Raw genomic sequence first — 17,315 nt, forward strand, 5'->3', positions numbered from 1 at the left:
CTCATGTGTTCAGACTATTGTTAGAAGTAACGCAGCTAGAGCGCATTCGTAATGGCAGTGTACGCAGCCTTAGGGTTGTAGTTGCCATCAAACAGGAGCGGAGTAGAGCTGGAGCGCCACGAATCCTAAGGAATCCTCTAATATTAGTACACTGTCTTCTTAACTTCTATGACAAAGGCTACTTACCGGGTCAGCGACTCCCCAAACTGTGATTCCGATACACTTGGCCTGGTTCAGACAAGCATTGACAACCTGTGAAAATATGGTTAATCCCCGGCCAAAGTATAGTAATGGCATCTGATACTAACATTGACGTAGTCGGTAGAGCTAGCACCAGCGATATCAAGCTCGGTGATAGCAATTTCTGAGGTTCCAGCACCGGCAAGGGCATTCAGAGCTGTGAGAGGCTGTTAGTTTTTCTTCAGTGGACAAGAGGTAGGAGGGTACTTATCCAGCAACACCAGCACCGCCACCAGCGCCCAGGTGGGTTTGGGAGCCTTGAAACGGGTCAGTCATTATTTACGGCGGGCATCATGTATTATGACAGAGATCTTACCGATTCCATCGATTGGAATACCAGCAGCAAGCCACGTCTTGACGTGGCTGACCATACCGTTCACCTTGGAATATGAGGCGGAATCCAGACTTTTAAAGTCAGAAGGCATAAGTTTCCAGCAGAGCAGAGAGTAACAACTCACTTGTAGTCATTGATGTAGAGCTTTGCATTGGGGTCAGCAGCGCGAGCTGTTTCGAAAGCGATGCGTACATAGTCCTCGCCGATGACATTGTAGAAAACACTGTTCCGCAGGGAACCATCCTCGTTGAATATTTCATTCAGAACATCCTGGGTAGGGTCAATAAATGGCCTTTTCTTGGCCTTTTTCTGTGGGTAGAACTTACCCAGGCGTAGATCTTGCCCTTGTAGCGGGTCATCAGCGTAGTGATGTGGTTCTGCATGACGCTGATGAGAGTGTTCTTGTCCGTGATGGAGGAGACCCATGATGGAAGCTGGGAGTGCCACACTTGACGAGTTTAGCTTTACTAGAATATAGATGTTGAGTTTCGCGGTTTCAAAGACTTACCGAGAGTATGGCCACGGATCAGTTTGCCATTGGATTGGGCAAAGTTGACCTATGTTTCGTGAGAACAAAGCAAACGAATATATGTCACGGAAGATTCAGGTACACACCAGATAATCCGATCCTGAGAAGGAGAACTGGCCTCGGTTTGCTGTTTTGACAGTCAGTTTCCGATGTTATAGTTGTGTTCAAGAGGTGTGTTTACTCACGCTCAGTAGCATCCCACTTCATACTGTTCTCCGGGGTCAGTTGGCCAAAGTCAGCCTTGATGATAGCTGGGTTCTTCGTATTCTTGGTCAAGGTGTACTGGTCACCAATAGTTCCAAAATACTTCTTTCCGTGGGCCTTGAATTTAGCATCAATGCTCACAGAGGCCTGTCGAGATTCGACAGGGCTGGCAAGCGTTTGGCCAGCGAAAAGAAGAGCTAGAGCAGCTGCCTTGAGTTGAACCATCTTTGCGAAGATCTACGCTTTCGAGTGTATAGATGATGAGAATTTGTGATGATCAAATGATAACATTCGAAGAAATCGACCCGATATTTATACAAGATCGAGGTGCCTTCGCTAATGGAAGTGAGTTCATAGTTTAGATGCTAGCTAGTCGAAAATCCTTCCTGATGCAAAACGGACGTCGCACCATCCATCCACTTCACCGATGAGAAACGGATATTTCCTATTCTATCCAAGACCCCTGCAACTGACTTGAAGAGAATGATGTTCGATCGTTATTTTAGCCGAAGCTCTTGCACAGAAGACTTTAGCCTGAAACCTAACACACTGCCAAGAATATCTCTGGAAGAGCCATTGCACGTCCTGGGCTTGATATGTAACAATAAAGGACCTAAGGGTCTTGGCATGTTGTCAGAGGGGGCGGAATCTGCTGTGAGAGGAAACAGAAAGGGTCATTCCCTAGTGGAGACAGCGGGGACGTGGCTGAAGACGTGGATCACCTGAAGGTTGAAGGATAATTAACCTAAAACTAGAACAGGCGTCGTTAGTTCAGGGTCCAAAGTTCGTCACGGACTATCGGCCCCACACACTCCTTTGCAACTTCCCCCTCCGAGGTACCTCCGCGCCACATTGTTGCCTGCCAGTCTTTAGATAGATCTCGGTAAGCCCTGATTTTGACGAGCGATCCCTGGCCCCCGGGACTAGTACGTTTCATAGCAAGACAGCTCTGTGATAGGCCAGTCCAGAAGATATTCAGCAAGCACCCTCACCATGACTCTCACCGATCCATACCATATTTGTGGATAAATGTCAGCGTCAGTATACTCTGCCGGCCATGCACATCTTCATCGCGAGGTTCTCGAAGAAAGTCCGGGTTAGGTAACATTTCCACGGTTTTGGAGTAAGCCTCAAAGAAGAGCTGAACTGGGTCATAACCACATTCAACATCATCGGGCGACAAAGTCTATCAGTCTTCCATAACTCTAGAAACTGTGAATAGAATCGCGTCCAAACGCCGCTGCAAGTATGCCTTGAGGGGTTTCACCTTGGCATGACAAACTTCATCCAAGTATAGCCGGATGAAGGGGTTCTCTTCATGAAAATGTACTCAGGACCCTGCGTGACTAGCGTAGGGCCAGCTTGACCAATAGGTGCTCGCAATCGCTCACTGAGCTGCTTGGCGTCACTTAGCGAGCGGACGCCTACCCCGGAAAATCCCCCGATCTAGTTAGTCAAATGTAACGGCCAAGCCTCCACTTGTAGCTAACACGATGGATAAAGTCGATTATTTTCGGCTGATTGTTACAGTTCGGCAGTTGGAGAAAATATCTATGCCGGGATGATAAACAAGGGCGTTGTGCATACATTGTACATAGGTTCGGTCCAAACAAAACGGTAACTATATGGAGAGTATGTATCCTGGACACCTGATCCCCAAGAGTTTCACTTTGTGGCATTCAACTAACAGTAGAGTGTCCCCGGAACGTCTCTCACGATCTGGAATATCACAATCCACTCAATACTACAACTCAAATGTACTGGTTGGCCGAAGTTGCAATCCAGCTTTCTCATAAGTCCGATCAATGGTCTCCATCTGCGCAATACTCTCTTTCCCATCAACCCAGACGCCAGATCCTTCACGACCCTTGACTCTATTCACAAATTCTTCCAACTGACAGCGGTACGTGGTCCACCAGTCTTTGTATACAGCAGCACGTTTGTCTCCTTCGGGCCAGTTATATGCCGTTTTGTAAGTTGTCTCATTCCAGGTCTTGGTAATATGATCTCCCTGTCGCAGGATGTGCTGATCCGAAATATCAATCCGATGGTAGAACGTTGGAATTAAAGGATTCCGCATTGTCAAAGTTCGTTGCATAAAGTGCTGGGACGGAGTATGACCTTCCCCATTCTGAGAGTCAACGACTACAGGTTCGAAAGTAACCGAGCTCTTTGGCCAGTTGAAAGATGGTAATCTCCGGGTCAATGATGCCGGGAAGAAGGAAGGCCAATTCCCTCTAGTAACAAGGTCGCCACTTATGTGGACATCGACTGAATCAGCTGTGCGGTATTTCGCGTCAATCGCCTCATCAATTTGTGGCTCCTTGGCTTTTCCGTCCGTTCCTGGCGGCAATCCACGATAGCTCACTTCAACAGGCTCGAGGACCTTCTCCCGTCCTAGAATCTGACGAACGATAGAAAGAGCGTAGGTTCCCACATCCATCATGCAACCCCCGCCTAGGTCATACGTGAACCGAATATCGTCAGACCCCAATAGGCCGGGTGATAGGAGAAATTCAGCATGGACGCTTTTGATGCTACCCGGAGACTTACGAACCTCCGAGAGGTATGTCTGCCAGGCTGGGTGAAATTGATAGTGGAAGGCTTCCAGGAGAACGGGTGCATTTTTGGCGGTCACCAGCGGATGATTGAAAAGCTGCTTCGCCTCAATGGCATTTGAGCAAGAAGGTTTTTCGAGAAGAACATGCTTTCCTGCACGAATGGATCGCAGGGCCCATTCGTAGTGCAGACCATTCGGCAGAGCAACGTAGATTGCATCAATCGATGGGTCATCTATCAGGTCTGTTCAATTCATGACGCATCAGCATTTGTGCACTGTGAATGTATCGAGGAAGATAGTTAAAGTACCTTGGTAAGATGAATGCACGATGGGAATTCCATGCGTCTTGGCATATCGTTTTGCGCGTTCACTATCACGAGCTGCCACAGCTGCCACGATGACATCTGGATGGGACTTGGCCGGGTTTACAACAACAAATGGTCTATGAAGACAAGTAATGTAATTAGCTCGTAGCTCAGTCAAGGCATGATTTTAGAAACACGAACGCTATCTTGGAGGCCCCTAGCAGCCCGATCCGGATAGCATCGTCATTCTTAGTTGCAGTCGGAGGAAATATGATGGTATAAGTCCTCTGCAAAATGTCAAAGGGGAACATGTTGGCTTCAAGCCTGCCGTCCGAGCAATCAATAGATGGAACAATTTCTTGCTGATCACTTGATGGTGCTGGTCAAGGAAGTTCGGATCAAGACTCAAAGGGGCTGGGGCAGAGTCATGTGTCCCGCCCCTAAGTCAACGCTTAAATTCCCCGCACCCACAAGGTAGCCAATGGCAGGGATGGTATGACGTGCTGCCTACGTGGACACAATGATAAAGCTCCTTCAGATAACTAGCTTCAATCGGGCCAGAATGGGGAAGAAGTAAGCCTGTACCATCACTGGCTCAGGATATCATCAATATTCTACGCCGCCACTTGATAGCCCAGGTGGTCATAATGTCACCCGTCTTCTTTTTTGCAAATAATGTCCAAAATTGAGGGAGTCACAGTCACAATGACCAATGCAGAGAAGGCTATACACGTGGAATAATTCCAAGAAAATATAGCTGTTGCTTGCTATTTTACCATACTATCTTGATTTCTTGCCAGAAACGTTTCAGAATGGGAAACTCGATACATGATCGCGATCCATTTTTGAAGGATCGATGTAGACGACTATACAAAGCGATTTACTTTTTCTTTCATCAGGCGCTCATTCTCGTTTTGTTTTTCATCATGACTATTTGAATGAGATCCATGAATGCGCTACTGAATGTGGGGATTTGGTATGAGGACTCGATTGCATCGAAAAGTTCGGCATCATGAAGGTACCCGACGGGTCTTGGTCTCCGTCTCTTTCAACCGCATTACGAACCCTTCCCTCTGAAAACCTGCCATCATTCCCGGACCATGGTCTAAATCGGAGCTGGAAAACACCGATCCAAGCTCGGCGCCACACGGTTCCATCGAGGTAAGCTGTCCGTGGAGCTCGTATTCCTAAAAGGCCCCCACCCGAGTCCCTGATTTCAAAGCAAGTTGACAGCTTGTGGTAAGCAGCACCCGTAGTGATACGAGTGGAGGTAAAGTTAACTTTCTCCGTCCAGGTCTCATTGGACCATTTATTAACGTTAAGCTACAAGATGCTCATTAAGTTTCAATGTCTACACGAACTAAGTCGGATGTGGAAACTCCGACAGTTACCATCGGTCTCCGAATTACCGATGGCCGATCACTCGAGGATCCATAAAAATGTGAAGTTGAAGCCGTGCATCATCATCATCATCGTTCAAATCATTCACCTATTCAACAAGCTTTAGCTCATAAGCATCATACAATGTCTCCTCCTACCACCATTATCTTCGGTCCAACCGGTCACGTCGGCTCCGCCGCCGCCATCACCGCACATGAACTAGGTGCAAAAGTAGTGCTCGCTTTACGTGACACCCAAAAACCCATCCCAGGTCTGACTACAGACCAAGAAAAGTCCGGCAACTTCGAAAGAGTCCAGGCCGATCTCACCAAACCCGAAACCATCGAAGCCGCCGTACGCACAACCAGCGCCAAACATGCCTTTATATACCTTGCCAATGGCAGTTCCGACCACATGCGAGGAACCATCGAAGCACTCAAGAATTCCGGCGTAGAATTCGTGGTGTTTTTAAGTAGTTTCTCCGTTCAGGGAGATATCAGGAGTCTTGAGCCGACGACTCTCATCCCTTATCTCCATGCACAGGTTGAGATCAACCTAGAAGATGTTTTTGGTAAGGATGGCTACGTCGCGCTTCGACCGGCGTTCTTCAATACCAACGCCCGTTGGTGGGCGAGTATGCTTCGCGAGGGCGAAGTCAGAATTGCGTACCCGAATAGCGCCTTTGACTGGATCTCCCCTGGAGATATTGGCCGAATTGCGGGGACGGTACTCAGCCAAGGTATAGAGGCGACATCCGGCGCGAAAGAACGGAACTTTATCGCTCTTTGTGGACCGAAGCTGGTGTCTCAGCGGGATGCCATGGGTATATTTGGCAGGGCGATTGGCAAAGATGTCAAAGTCACGGAGGTGGATGAGGAAGAGGGTACCAAGATTCTAGTTGAGCGTGGTGTACCTGAATTTGTGGCTGGGCCATTGGTCAAGTCTCTGGGTACTCCAGGCGGTCGCTCGAGTATGTATGAAGGAGAGGGGTATGCGGAGGGATCTCTGAACCTGAAGAAGTATGCCGGGCAGGTCACCAGCTTGGAAGAGTGGGCTGTGGCCAACAAGGAAATATTCGGTGTCTGAGCAGCATAGTTATATTTGGATATCTCGAATACATGCCATATTATTTCTGATCCAACATGTGGATGTGTTTTGTATGTGTAGTAGGCAATGTGTCAACAGCGGACCTATTGTTGTACTCGAATAGTCCATTCTAAGTACTGACAGTATTAAATCACACCTCAGAAGAGACGGAAAATTTCATGATCCATGTAACAGGCCACCTGGAGAGCTGCCAGGCTCCTGAGATGTACAGTAGAAACAGGTTGCCCTTGGCGCAACCCAATGGCCGGACCAGAGCACAAAGGTTTACACAAGAATTTATCATGATGATCCCAACGCCATGTAGTGACGCAGGTATCACTATAAAAAGGAGGAATTGATAAAGAGAACGAAAAACTTCAAAATCAGGCGGATCAAGGGTCCAGAACAACTTCTGCGAAGCGCTCCCAGACACTATAACCACCGCTAGTGCACATCAAAAGAAAAGAAAAAGAAAAACAATGCTCGAATCCGGTGACCCGGTATTATCGATTAACATGAAAGAGCTCGGCGTCAGGGAACTCAACCTCGAGTTTGAGGACAAGTTCCCGGTTAGATCAAGCATTAATGAGATCATATTGAAATTCATTGCCGCTGTTCAGATTGATATCCATGTTCATGCCCCTGTCCTCCTCCGGGCGTATCATCTCCATTCGTTCCATGCGTAGTTTAGTTCTCATGCATCAGGTATCGTAGCAAATCATGCAGAAAGGGAAAGTTGACTCCATTGATGCGTGTGCAAAACACAATAGTGAGGGCAGCTGTAAATAACCTTTGTGAAGCTAAACAGGCGCACTGTAGTCGTTGAGAATCTTGCGGGTGAAATGCATCACCCGGACGACCCATTCAACAAGCGCGGGGCTCGGCTTGTTCTGCTGGTTGGGCTCCTGAGTGGCGGTGATGTAGAAGCCGTGAAGGCGCTGACCAAGCTTGTTCATGGTGATGGGAACGACTTGGCGGAGGTCCTCGTTCATGACGAGAGACATGCGCATTCCAGCGTTCTAGGAGAAACACATGTTAGTATAGGAGACCAAGACAATGAAGAGTGAAACCTACCTGGCGAGATTCAGGATCCACCATCGTGAGAACAGTCTCCAGCCACTTGAGGCGCTTGGTGATATTGGTGTCCAAGGAGACGGTCACAGCGACAGCGACCGAGAGATTGAGCATCACATTCAGGTTGAGCATATACTCTGGGTCGATACGGAGGAAGAGGCAGTCGAAAAGATCAGTCTGGCGACTGGATTCGATCCACTATGAGAAAGACAGTGTTAGATGCGACAGTTCACCCCATTTCAGAACTCCAGGGAGGTAACGTACCTTCAGAGTAGCTGCTTCATATTTACCCTCTTCGAAAAAGAGCTTCATAATGGCATTCATCTCGGAATCACCCGAGGACTGGGCAGGTGCCTGCTGTCCAAGCAGAGTTGCAACCTTGCCTGTAAGCTCCTGCAGGGCAGCGGACAGCTGGTCGATCTTGGCATTATCGCTCTGGCGCTGAATCTCGTAGTGCTTCATCTGCGAGCGGAAGAACCGGTCAAGATCAGCCTCGACCTTCTGAGTGCTGCGAGTCGCATTCTCCACCAGAGGCGCAATAGCACCCTGGACAACAGCATCGAGGCGTGGCGACAACTTCTGGACCACAGAGTCCGAGATGGTCTTCATCACAGCGGGCTGCTGGAGGGCAGCGTTGACAGCCGTAGGCAGGGCCTGGCGGAGCTCGTCGTTGAGTGCACCACCAAGCTGCTGAGAGAGGGCTGCACCAATCTGCTTGCCGACAGCGGCAGAGGTGGCATCACCAATGGCGGGGACGACCTCGGTCTGGATGCTGTTCGACACGATGCGAGCCAGATTCTTCTCCACGTTGTCGGAAAGCGTGCTGGAAACCAGGCGGAGCACTTGATCCTGCTTCGCGGACGACGCAGCATCCCAGCTGCGGCGCTCATCATCGAAGCGACGGTAGAGCGACTCAAACTCACGGCCAAGGCTCTTTTTGAGCTCGCTGGAGACGCTGCTCTGAAGGCTCTCCAGGTACTTGTTCAGGGCTTCATCAGAGATGACCGCGCCGGACCAGCCAGAGGGGGATCCAGCCGGGATCGTACGCTCAGCGGCATCGATTGCAGTCATGGCGGCAGTCGAAGTTGCAAGGATATCGTTGTCCTTGGAAGCGGGAAGAGGTTCCATGCCGACTATGGCAGTGGGCTCCTTAGCCTTCACATTCGTCTCAGAAGTGACGGCAGGTGATTTCTTCTTCTTCTTTGGAACAGCCTTCTCCGCGCTGCTGGGAGCCTCAACCTGATCCTTGGCGACCTCCTCCGCAACCTTCTTCTTGCCAGCGGCCTTGGTAGGCGACGCGTTGCGCGAAGGAATCACGCCAGCAGTCGACTCAACGGCATCCGTCTTTTTGACGGCCGCCTCCTTGGCAGAGCGGGATGGGGTCGACGCAGCATCACCATTAACAGAGGGTTCATCGGTGACGTATGCAGGGAAGGTCTGGAGATCAGAAATCTCAATAGAACCAGCCTCCAAGCCATCAATGGCACGGGAGACCTTGTTATCCTCAGTCCAACCCAGATCCTCCTTCTTGATGTTCAGGCAGGTAACACCACGCGAGTGCATAACATACAGCTCGAACAAGTCAGTCTCCTCAGTACCGCGCTTATCAGCAGCAGACTTTGTAATCGGCAGAAGCTCCAGGCTTCGCAGTTGGCCCTTGGAACCAAGAGAGATCTCCCGGATTCCGCTCAGGCAGGCAGTCGAATCAGGCTTGGGCAGACCACTGTCCTTGTCGGTAGAGGCCTTGATGAACGCCGCCTGGGACATGGTCGGCAGGTTATAGCGAGGAGCGGACAGATGCACGAAATAGATCGAGTTGCGCGTAGGGTGTCCAACAACAATGATTCCAGATGAAGGGTGGTATGCGACGCTGCAGATGGCGTCCGACTCGTTCTCGTGAGGGAACTTGATCTCCTCCACAGCCTTGCCTAGCCCAATATCCCAGAGCTGCAAGGTGTGGTTCTGCTTGAGACCGACCAGAACGTACCGCAGCGCCATACCGCGCGAGTAAGGGCGAAGCTTGTCGAGGAACAGCACCGAAGTAGGCCAAGACTTCTCAGCAGGCGAGCCGGTGACGAAGGTGTTGAGAGGCACCCGGACTTCCGTCGGGGCCTGGCCCTCGAGGAAGGAAGGATTTTCCAGAATGTCACTAATATCCCAGAAACGCAGACGACCGGTCTTGTCGAGGGACGCAATGACAGTATCATCGTCACTGAAGGCAAAGTCCTTTCCAGCCTTGCCAGTCGAGATCTTCAACGCACGCTCCTTGAAGAACTTCTCGGTGTTGACAGTGCGCTGGGAACCGGCGACACCGTAGGCGGGGGACATGGCCGCCTGGGGAGAGATCACGTAGATGTTCTTGCCGCGACCAATGGCAAAGAGATCAGGGTGACGAGAGCTTCGCTTGGCCCGCGTTTTCAGCTGGCCGCCCGAAGTGTTCTCGTCGGAAGCAGGGAAGGGCGGGAAAATCAAGCTTTCACTTTCCAGAGCATCCAGCTCAAACAGATCCTTTCCAGCACGGGAAATCAAAGCCCAGTAGACAGCACCGCTGACACCAATGCCAAGAATTGCCTGGACGTCGGACTGGCCAGACGTCGTGTGAGTGGTGCAGAGGGCAACATTGAATACACGATCGCGAGTAGCACGGAAGACCTGTCGGTCACTTCCGTCATCCTGGCGAATGATTCTGATACCGCCAGTCTTAGCTAGGGCATACACAATATAATCCGAAGTCGCTGCGGTCAGCGAACGATCCAACTGATCAAACTCCTTCTTTAGACGTGCAATATCCATAATACCATCGTCACGGAAATCCACAAGCTTAGTAGCAGATGGCTTCACGGTGATCGAGATGAAAGGACGCAGAGGGAAGTTGTGAACCGATACCACGCGCTCCTCGTCCTTCTCGGCGCTATCTTCGGCGCTCTCCCAACTATCAGCCAAAGCCTCGACAGCTTCGTTGCCACTCTGGACAACTGGGGTCGGGACACTGTCGGTTGCAATCTCCTTGGCAGGCTCAGTATCAGTTTCAGGCTGGCTGACTGCTTGGATGTCTTGACTCTCAACCTCGGCGCGAATGTCTTCGACTCTGGAAATTGTCTCACGCATGTGGTTCCGGATCGCGGAGAGAATATCTTCAGACTCTCCAGCCTTGGTGGCTGGAATCTCAATGTCCAATTCAACGTCACGCTGGGAGTCAGATCCGTTGACAGTGCGTCCGATTTCGCCCACCAAACGGCTAACAACGTCATTCATAGCCTTGCGCTGCTCAGGTTCCAAGACAGGGGACTGGTTGCGCTTCGGGGGTCGTGCCACTTGAGGAGCAAGAGAGGGTTCAATCGTAGCAGTGACATTGACCTTCTCCTTCGTGGTAACTTCCGCAGCTGGAGTCTCATTGTCAGACTTAGGCTGTGGGGACTTGTTACGAGGAGAGATGGCAGCCAGCTGGTCGAAGGGGTTGACGTAGGTAAACATAGAATCCTTAGCTGGAGATGCGACCGTTTCCGGAATCACAGTCTCCTCGGGGTCGGTATCCACAACTTCCATGAGAATGCCGTTGTCACCTTGCTCAAGGACAGGCTGGCCAGACACTTGCTGCGGAGAAACTGCCTGAGCAGCTGGAACCAAGGCAGGCGCCTCTACTACGGCTGGGCCGGGCTGGGCTCGGTTGAGAAGGCGGAGTAGCATGTCCTGGGTGTTCTCACTGGGACCCTCAGGCTGAACAGAGGGCACTGGGGCCGGTGCAACGGCGGGAGCGGGCGAGGCAGCTTTAGGAATCGCCTTCTGTCCGAACAGGGAGGCGACCAAGTCTGACGCGGAAATGTTTCGTCCGTGCGACGGGGTCGGCTCTTGGACGGGAGGAGAACGAGGCTGCTCGACAGCAATGGGCGGGGCAGGCTGGGGAACGGCAGCAGGACCCTGGCTGAATCTCAGCAGGCTGAGCAAGCTCGCAGCACTATCCTGGTTGCTTTGCTGACGATGCGGCGGCGGCGGCGGCGGCGTGTATGGCTGCTGCTGCCACTCGGCACGGGGGTTGGCACTTTGGGGCTGAGAATGTCGGAACCATGGTGAGGTGGGGTATTCACAGGAGAAGGACTGTGGATAGCAGAGGAGACCGAGGGATGGTTATACCCGTGCAGCTGGGGATGAGGGAAGCTCTGACCATCGTATGGCTGCTGCTGCTGCTGGGGGTGAGGCGGGAACATGCCCTGAGGGTAGGGCTGCTGATAAGGCTGCTGAGGCCGCTGATAGTGAGGGTTCTCCTGGCCAGGGGCATTGGATGGCGAAGGCCGGGGGCGAATGCTAGCCAGCAGGGCCTGGAGATCGTTCGGGGTGGACATTTCTGCCGCGCGCCGTGGGTTACAGGCGACCTCCGCACGAAAGCCAAGCTTTGCAAGCTCTCAAGTAGCTCTCTTTCGAGAGGAAGGTAGGAGTAAAAGCCAGTAGAAGTGAAGAAGTTAAAGGGAATGACCAAATTGGGGTGGTTGCGAATGGAATGATGACGAGTTGACGAGGAAGCAGAGTGAGGAGATGGTTGTGCGAGATGAAAAGGATGTGACGGCCAAATTGGAGAAGTAAAACGCCGCGGTGGCTGGTGCGTGGCTGGTGCGTATTAATTACGGTAATTACCATACTGCGTCATGGTTGGATGTGTAATTAGGATCTGAGGCTGACTCTTGGGAGGTCGCCACGCCTTCGATCCCGATCACTTCAATCCCTCGACATTTTATATCCGTCATCTCCATCTCGCATGGCACTCTGTTGATAACGCCAGTCTTTTCTTAGAGACCCCCTCTACATACACCCTCGCATCTCAAATACATCTCACTTCGGCCCAGTTTCGCCGTGGGCTGGCGTCATCCACCATGTTCTGTCTCCGCAGGTAAGAACAGAGACCTACTCGACATTCAAGGTCGGACCGCAACAACACAAATGGATCCGAAACTAATCATTTCATCTGATTGTCTACAGTTGGCTCCCACTATTATTCATCCCAACCAACGCCTCCCCGCTATTCATCATCTCCTTCATCGCCCTCACCTACGTAATCCACCGACCATGCATCTACTGCTCCGCCCTCCTCCTCATCCTCTTCGTATCATCCTGCCACTGGTCAGACCGCTGTATATTTGATCTCCGCAGCAACTGGTTTGCGCCACGCTACAGCTCTACGCCCGCCGACAGCTTCGTTCCAGGCAACGCCACCATGGAGGCGCCTTTGCCGGGTGATAGCCTTGCGAGCTTCGTCTTTGACACCTTCAACTCAACCGCCAAAGCGTTGGCTGGTGCTGCACTTGAAAGTGCACAGCAAAAACTTGGAGTGGAATCAAGGGCGGAGGAGTGGACTGGCGTGGGCTTAGAGTGGCTGCGCAGTCTGTTGGGACGGCGGGAGTGGACGCTCCCTTGTGTGGATGTGAAGGTGCGATTATAACCTGATGAGTACCAAGATTTATTTCAGAGCTGGGCTTTGAACTGTTCGTCCTTATCCCTCGCGTGTCATTTGGGACGAAAGCTTGTCTTTCCTTGATGAGAGGCCGTGAACTCAATTCCCCACTGTTGATGCTGTTTTTGAGTACCCAGATGGATCACTGAACATGAAGACCGCCCACATCGCGCTGTCTGTAACTGACCTGGCTCCCGAATTTCAACGTGGCTTTGCAAGAATCGCTGATCACTTGAGATCCACCCGGGTGTTGCTTTGGATACGCATTGCACTGTATATATGACATTGGAGGTACTTTTATGATTAGACGGCCTAACCTTGGCAAAGCAAATTTCCATTCCTATTCAACGTGAACACAATTATCCAGATCCACAACACAACCTCGACACACATCCATATCCCAAGTCCCACAACCACACCAGCAGAGAAAATCTCTCTGAAAACACTCCATTCAAACCATATAAGTCGGAGTCACAACCACACTACTACTAACACCAGGCTTCCGCGAAACAGGAGTAGAAGTCACAAACGTATTCCAAGGCACCGAAGGACTCATAGTGGCATTCCCACCCCCACCGGGCCCCGACAAACATATACCGAGAGCATTCAACACGCTATTCACAGCGGGGATGCACGCCGCGCAAGCGCAGATCTACACGAAGCGGAGAAACAATATCGCATCAGTATCGATTTTCCCGGAAGAGAATATGCACTTACGCCCTGTAGTCCAGCGGTCAAACATTTCGACAACGCTGCGGGATCTCTAGCCTGGAGTGCAGACGCGATGCAAGAAAAAGTGCCAGTGAGACCGAGGCATGCGTTTAGATTGCATGTTGGTGGGAGGAGTTCGACGGTTAATCGATTTTGTTCGAGTACTAACGATGATGGGGTTAGTATAAGCTTGGCAGTGGGAGGATTAGATTTCATACAAGATAGGGGTTCTGCATTGCTTCGATCATGGAGTACTCGAGAAGACGATACTGGAGAAGACAGTACCCGCGAGAACGAGGACGGGGACGGGGACGAGGACGACGACGCCGTGCCAGCAACACCGGACGTCAAGCCCGCCGCAAGAACGAAGGTCGAGATACTAATCCGCATATTTGAGCTGTCCACTGAATAAATCAATCTTGATAGTAATCGGGTCGGTGCTCAAATCCAGTCTTGAATCAAATATACTCTCCCCAACGGAGATCAGCAGCAGTCTCGCTGCTATTTATCTCCACTCCCTTTCCAGCTCATTCCCATGTATCCATCCATATCCTCCCAAGCCCCGTCATACTCACACTTACAACCCTCCCCCCTCTCCAAGTCCTACCTCTCACCACACAAGCGAAATACTCGCAGCTATCCCACAGCCCGGATACTCCGGTGTGATATTCATACGGATAGCTGCGAGTATAAGGAAGGCAAACTTGGTAGATTGAGGTCACACTAGGTCACATCCGGGGGATCGAGCGTTGTGGGTATACCTGGTCTGGGAAGTTGGAAGCAATCGGGCTTGACTGGTGATGGGGTCAATCTAAACACATAGCTTAGAGTGTCCGGGCTTGATTGCCTAGGAAGGAGGTGGACTGGTGTTTGATTCGATGCGTCATCAGTGAAGTTTGGGGGATTGTGCTAACGGATGTGGAATTGGATATTGAGGAAGCTGGATTATCAACACAGCCAGAACATTGATATTTATGATGATAAATAAGGATTTTCTCGGTCTGATTTGCTATCATACACGTTGAATTAACGTATATACGTCTTCAATCCCTTGCATACATCAATGGAGCACGGTATAACTTCCTAGCTAAAGGATGATTAGCCTCCCAGACACAGCACACGAATGATGAATCAATTATTGGACATGGATTATAACCTTAGGTACATGACGGAGAGGTATCTGAAAAATAAAAAGAGAAGGAAAAAAAAACAAGAGATGTCCAAAAGAACATCCCATCCCCTATCAGGACTCAATCACCGACCCGTGTACAGATCACAGCCGCACCAGCGGGAAAAGACATCCAGGAAACATTACCCAGGACGACATAAAAAAACATCGAAGAAATATTGCAACACAATAAAATGGCGCCTGCCATTTAGGCACGTAGAGAGTGATAGAGGACAATGGGAGGGGGGAAAGCAGAACAACAAGCAGACGCAAAAATCGTGAAACATGACCCAGAGGAATGTGGTATCACAAAGTCAAAAGCTCTGTTTATCATTGACGGTGGGCAGAGCTGGGGCTGGAGCAGGAGACTTGTCACCAGGAAAAGAACTCAAAACGCCTCGGGGGGTCTCTGAAGACATAAATTCCATGTATGTATCGGAAGAGCATGTAAAAGAGAAATGTAAAAGGAAAACATAACACAGATTCCGCACGTAAGAAGACGAGGCTTCAAGATCATAAGTTTTAGGAGGTCGGGTTTAGTTGTATCCACTGCCGACAGGCAGGGGCCAATCGTCTTCAGTGATACTGCTCCAGAAGCCCCAGACGCCAATGACGGAGAGGAGAGTGAAGAGGGTTTCGAATAAAGCACCGTTGATATTGCCCGATGTGGCCGAGCACAGATGCGTACTGATCACATACTGGAAGATCTGGCCAATGGCGAACAGCAGAGCGGCGCCGACTAGGTAGACTGTGACACGAGTAGTTAGTTAAACGGTACCCCATTAGATAGACGTGCTGCAGAGATACGTACGCATCGGACGGAACTCGCCCAGCACCCGCAACACCAGCACGGTTTCGAGCAAGAAGAATACCACCAGGCAAACCAGCGGGAAGAGCTGGTACAACACGTAGAGGCCGATGTTGCGGTTGTTGCTGCCCGTCAAGCTAGAGTCGAAATGGCCGGTCCATGAGAACGCCGTGTCAAGGGCGATATACCCAGTACCAATGAACAAAACGAGCGCAGATGCGGAAATGAGACCAATCGAGGCCGGAGTACCGTCATCAATGAGCTGAAATCCGACAAGCGCGTTCATAAGAAGGATCCAGCAGGTGGCAGTGATGGCTGCAATATGGACCGCCGAAAAACCCTAGTCAATCCCCAAAAATTAGAACAGTGATCTTCTCCCGCTCGCAGCCTCCAAGACCAAGTCCCTACCTTTCGAACATTATCGTCAAGTGGAATACCACCGACGGTGAAGATTTCACAAATCTCGATCACGATAAAACCCAACAAGAACATTTGGATCTCACTACACAGCCCATCTCATTAGCCAATCACTTCCCAATCTCGAATCTCTTTTTCGCGGATTGTACGTACCGACGCCCGACGGCGGCATGCTTCCTGTCCGACCTCCATAGCAGCGCAATAGAGACCAGAATAGCGATAAATGCGAAAAGAATCGAGCCTGCCTCCGAATTAACCCAACCATCCCTCCAAAACACGCGACGCCGAAACAATCTCATGGCATACCTAAATTAGCGAGATGTCTACCTCCACTAAGGCTGATACCTTCCAAAACACATCCACCATAGTGAAGTCCCGGCGGTTGGTTGACCTTGAAAAGCTAGACACAACAAGAAATACACGGTCAGTCTGGGCGGGGGCGGGCGCAAACACAAATACAAGTACAAGCTGAAAGGGAAGAAAGAGGTCTCACGAACATTGCAAACGGGTAATGTCGAGTCGCGACAAAAGTCCTGCAGTACCCTCCATGGTCAGTGACTGATCTTGTCCAATTTCCAGCATACATCTGTTGTTCCGTTCCCCATTGCCGTTGCGCTGTGCCTGTTCCTATTCGGCATGGGCAGACAAGGCCGCCGATTGGGCGGGGGAGCGCAGAGCATTCCAGGTCGGAGATCGCAGGAGACTCGACTCACGTGGAAATTGCCGAATTGCGTCGATCCCATGGCGAATTGAAGGGGCTCACGATGCCGACGAGTAGGCAAAGAGCGAAGACAAGATGCCTTGGTCGGGCGGTGGGACGTTTTAGTTGGGGGGCCTTGGGGGTGTCTTTGCGATGAGTCCCCTGACCCGTGGCTGGGGAGAATCGGTCACGGTCGCGTTGGTAGGTCGAATCGTGCGAATGGGGGTGGGTGGAGTTCGTGAGGTCGGGCGGGAGGGCGACAGAGGGTAGGCCAGCGGGAGGTTGGATGAAGATCGGGGAGAGATCAAGAAGGGTGGAGGTGTGGTGGAGGTCAGCGAAGAGCGATGGAGGTGCGC

General features: G+C 51.0%; 7 protein-coding genes across 7 annotated transcripts; 2 read left to right on the forward strand and 5 right to left on the reverse strand.

Annotated features, from left to right (window-relative positions):
* Positions 1–35: 35 nt before the first annotated feature.
* On the reverse strand, positions 36–1,532 carry N7458_007617 (endo-1,4-beta-xylanase; the record flags this gene model as incomplete). The annotated part of the gene is made up of 10 exons (XM_056910999.1): positions 36–125; positions 187–252; positions 309–397; positions 462–497; positions 557–645; positions 699–844; positions 901–1,022; positions 1,083–1,131; positions 1,190–1,230; positions 1,289–1,532. 10 exons carry the CDS (start codon positions 1,530–1,532, stop codon positions 36–38), a joined length of 972 nt encoding a protein of 323 aa, XP_056763825.1.
* A 1,519-nt stretch (positions 1,533–3,051) lies between these two features.
* N7458_007618 (Gfo/Idh/MocA family protein) lies at positions 3,052–4,483 on the reverse strand (the record flags this gene model as incomplete). Its single annotated transcript, XM_056911000.1, has 3 exons — positions 3,052–4,109; positions 4,176–4,309; positions 4,374–4,483. 3 exons carry the CDS (start codon positions 4,481–4,483, stop codon positions 3,052–3,054), a joined length of 1,302 nt encoding a protein of 433 aa, XP_056763826.1.
* Positions 4,484–5,696: 1,213 nt separating this feature from the next.
* N7458_007619 (NmrA-like family protein) lies at positions 5,697–6,638 on the forward strand (the record flags this gene model as incomplete). The annotated part of the gene is made up of 1 exon (XM_056911001.1): positions 5,697–6,638. The coding sequence occupies one exon, from the start codon at positions 5,697–5,699 to the stop codon at positions 6,636–6,638; it is 942 nt and encodes a 313-aa protein (XP_056763827.1).
* An 800-nt stretch (positions 6,639–7,438) lies between these two features.
* Positions 7,439–12,052, reverse strand: N7458_007620 (uncharacterized protein; the record flags this gene model as incomplete). The annotated part of the gene is made up of 4 exons (XM_056911002.1): positions 7,439–7,657; positions 7,713–7,910; positions 7,977–11,759; positions 11,798–12,052. 4 exons carry the CDS (start codon positions 12,050–12,052, stop codon positions 7,439–7,441), a joined length of 4,455 nt encoding a protein of 1,484 aa, XP_056763828.1.
* Positions 12,053–12,577: 525 nt separating this feature from the next.
* N7458_007621 (uncharacterized protein) lies at positions 12,578–13,143 on the forward strand (the record flags this gene model as incomplete). Its single annotated transcript, XM_056911003.1, has 2 exons — positions 12,578–12,594; positions 12,684–13,143. 2 exons carry the CDS (start codon positions 12,578–12,580, stop codon positions 13,141–13,143), a joined length of 477 nt encoding a protein of 158 aa, XP_056763829.1.
* A 463-nt stretch (positions 13,144–13,606) lies between these two features.
* On the reverse strand, positions 13,607–14,028 carry N7458_007622 (uncharacterized protein; the record flags this gene model as incomplete). The annotated part of the gene is made up of 2 exons (XM_056911004.1): positions 13,607–13,807; positions 13,873–14,028. Coding segments are annotated over 2 exons (357 nt in total), but the record flags the coding sequence as incomplete, so codon positions are not given.
* A 1,542-nt stretch (positions 14,029–15,570) lies between these two features.
* N7458_007623 (chitin synthase export chaperone) lies at positions 15,571–17,002 on the reverse strand (the record flags this gene model as incomplete). The annotated part of the gene is made up of 6 exons (XM_056911005.1): positions 15,571–15,782; positions 15,846–16,182; positions 16,251–16,344; positions 16,413–16,500; positions 16,566–16,659; positions 16,973–17,002. 6 exons carry the CDS (start codon positions 17,000–17,002, stop codon positions 15,571–15,573), a joined length of 855 nt encoding a protein of 284 aa, XP_056763831.1.
* Between the last annotated feature and the right edge of the window lie 313 nt (positions 17,003–17,315).

The sequence above is a fragment of the Penicillium daleae genome (genome assembly GCF_028827525.1).
Source record: "Penicillium daleae strain IBT 16125 chromosome Unknown utg000007l_segment0_segment0, whole genome shotgun sequence".
Classification (NCBI taxonomy): domain Eukaryota; kingdom Fungi; phylum Ascomycota; class Eurotiomycetes; order Eurotiales; family Aspergillaceae; genus Penicillium; species Penicillium daleae.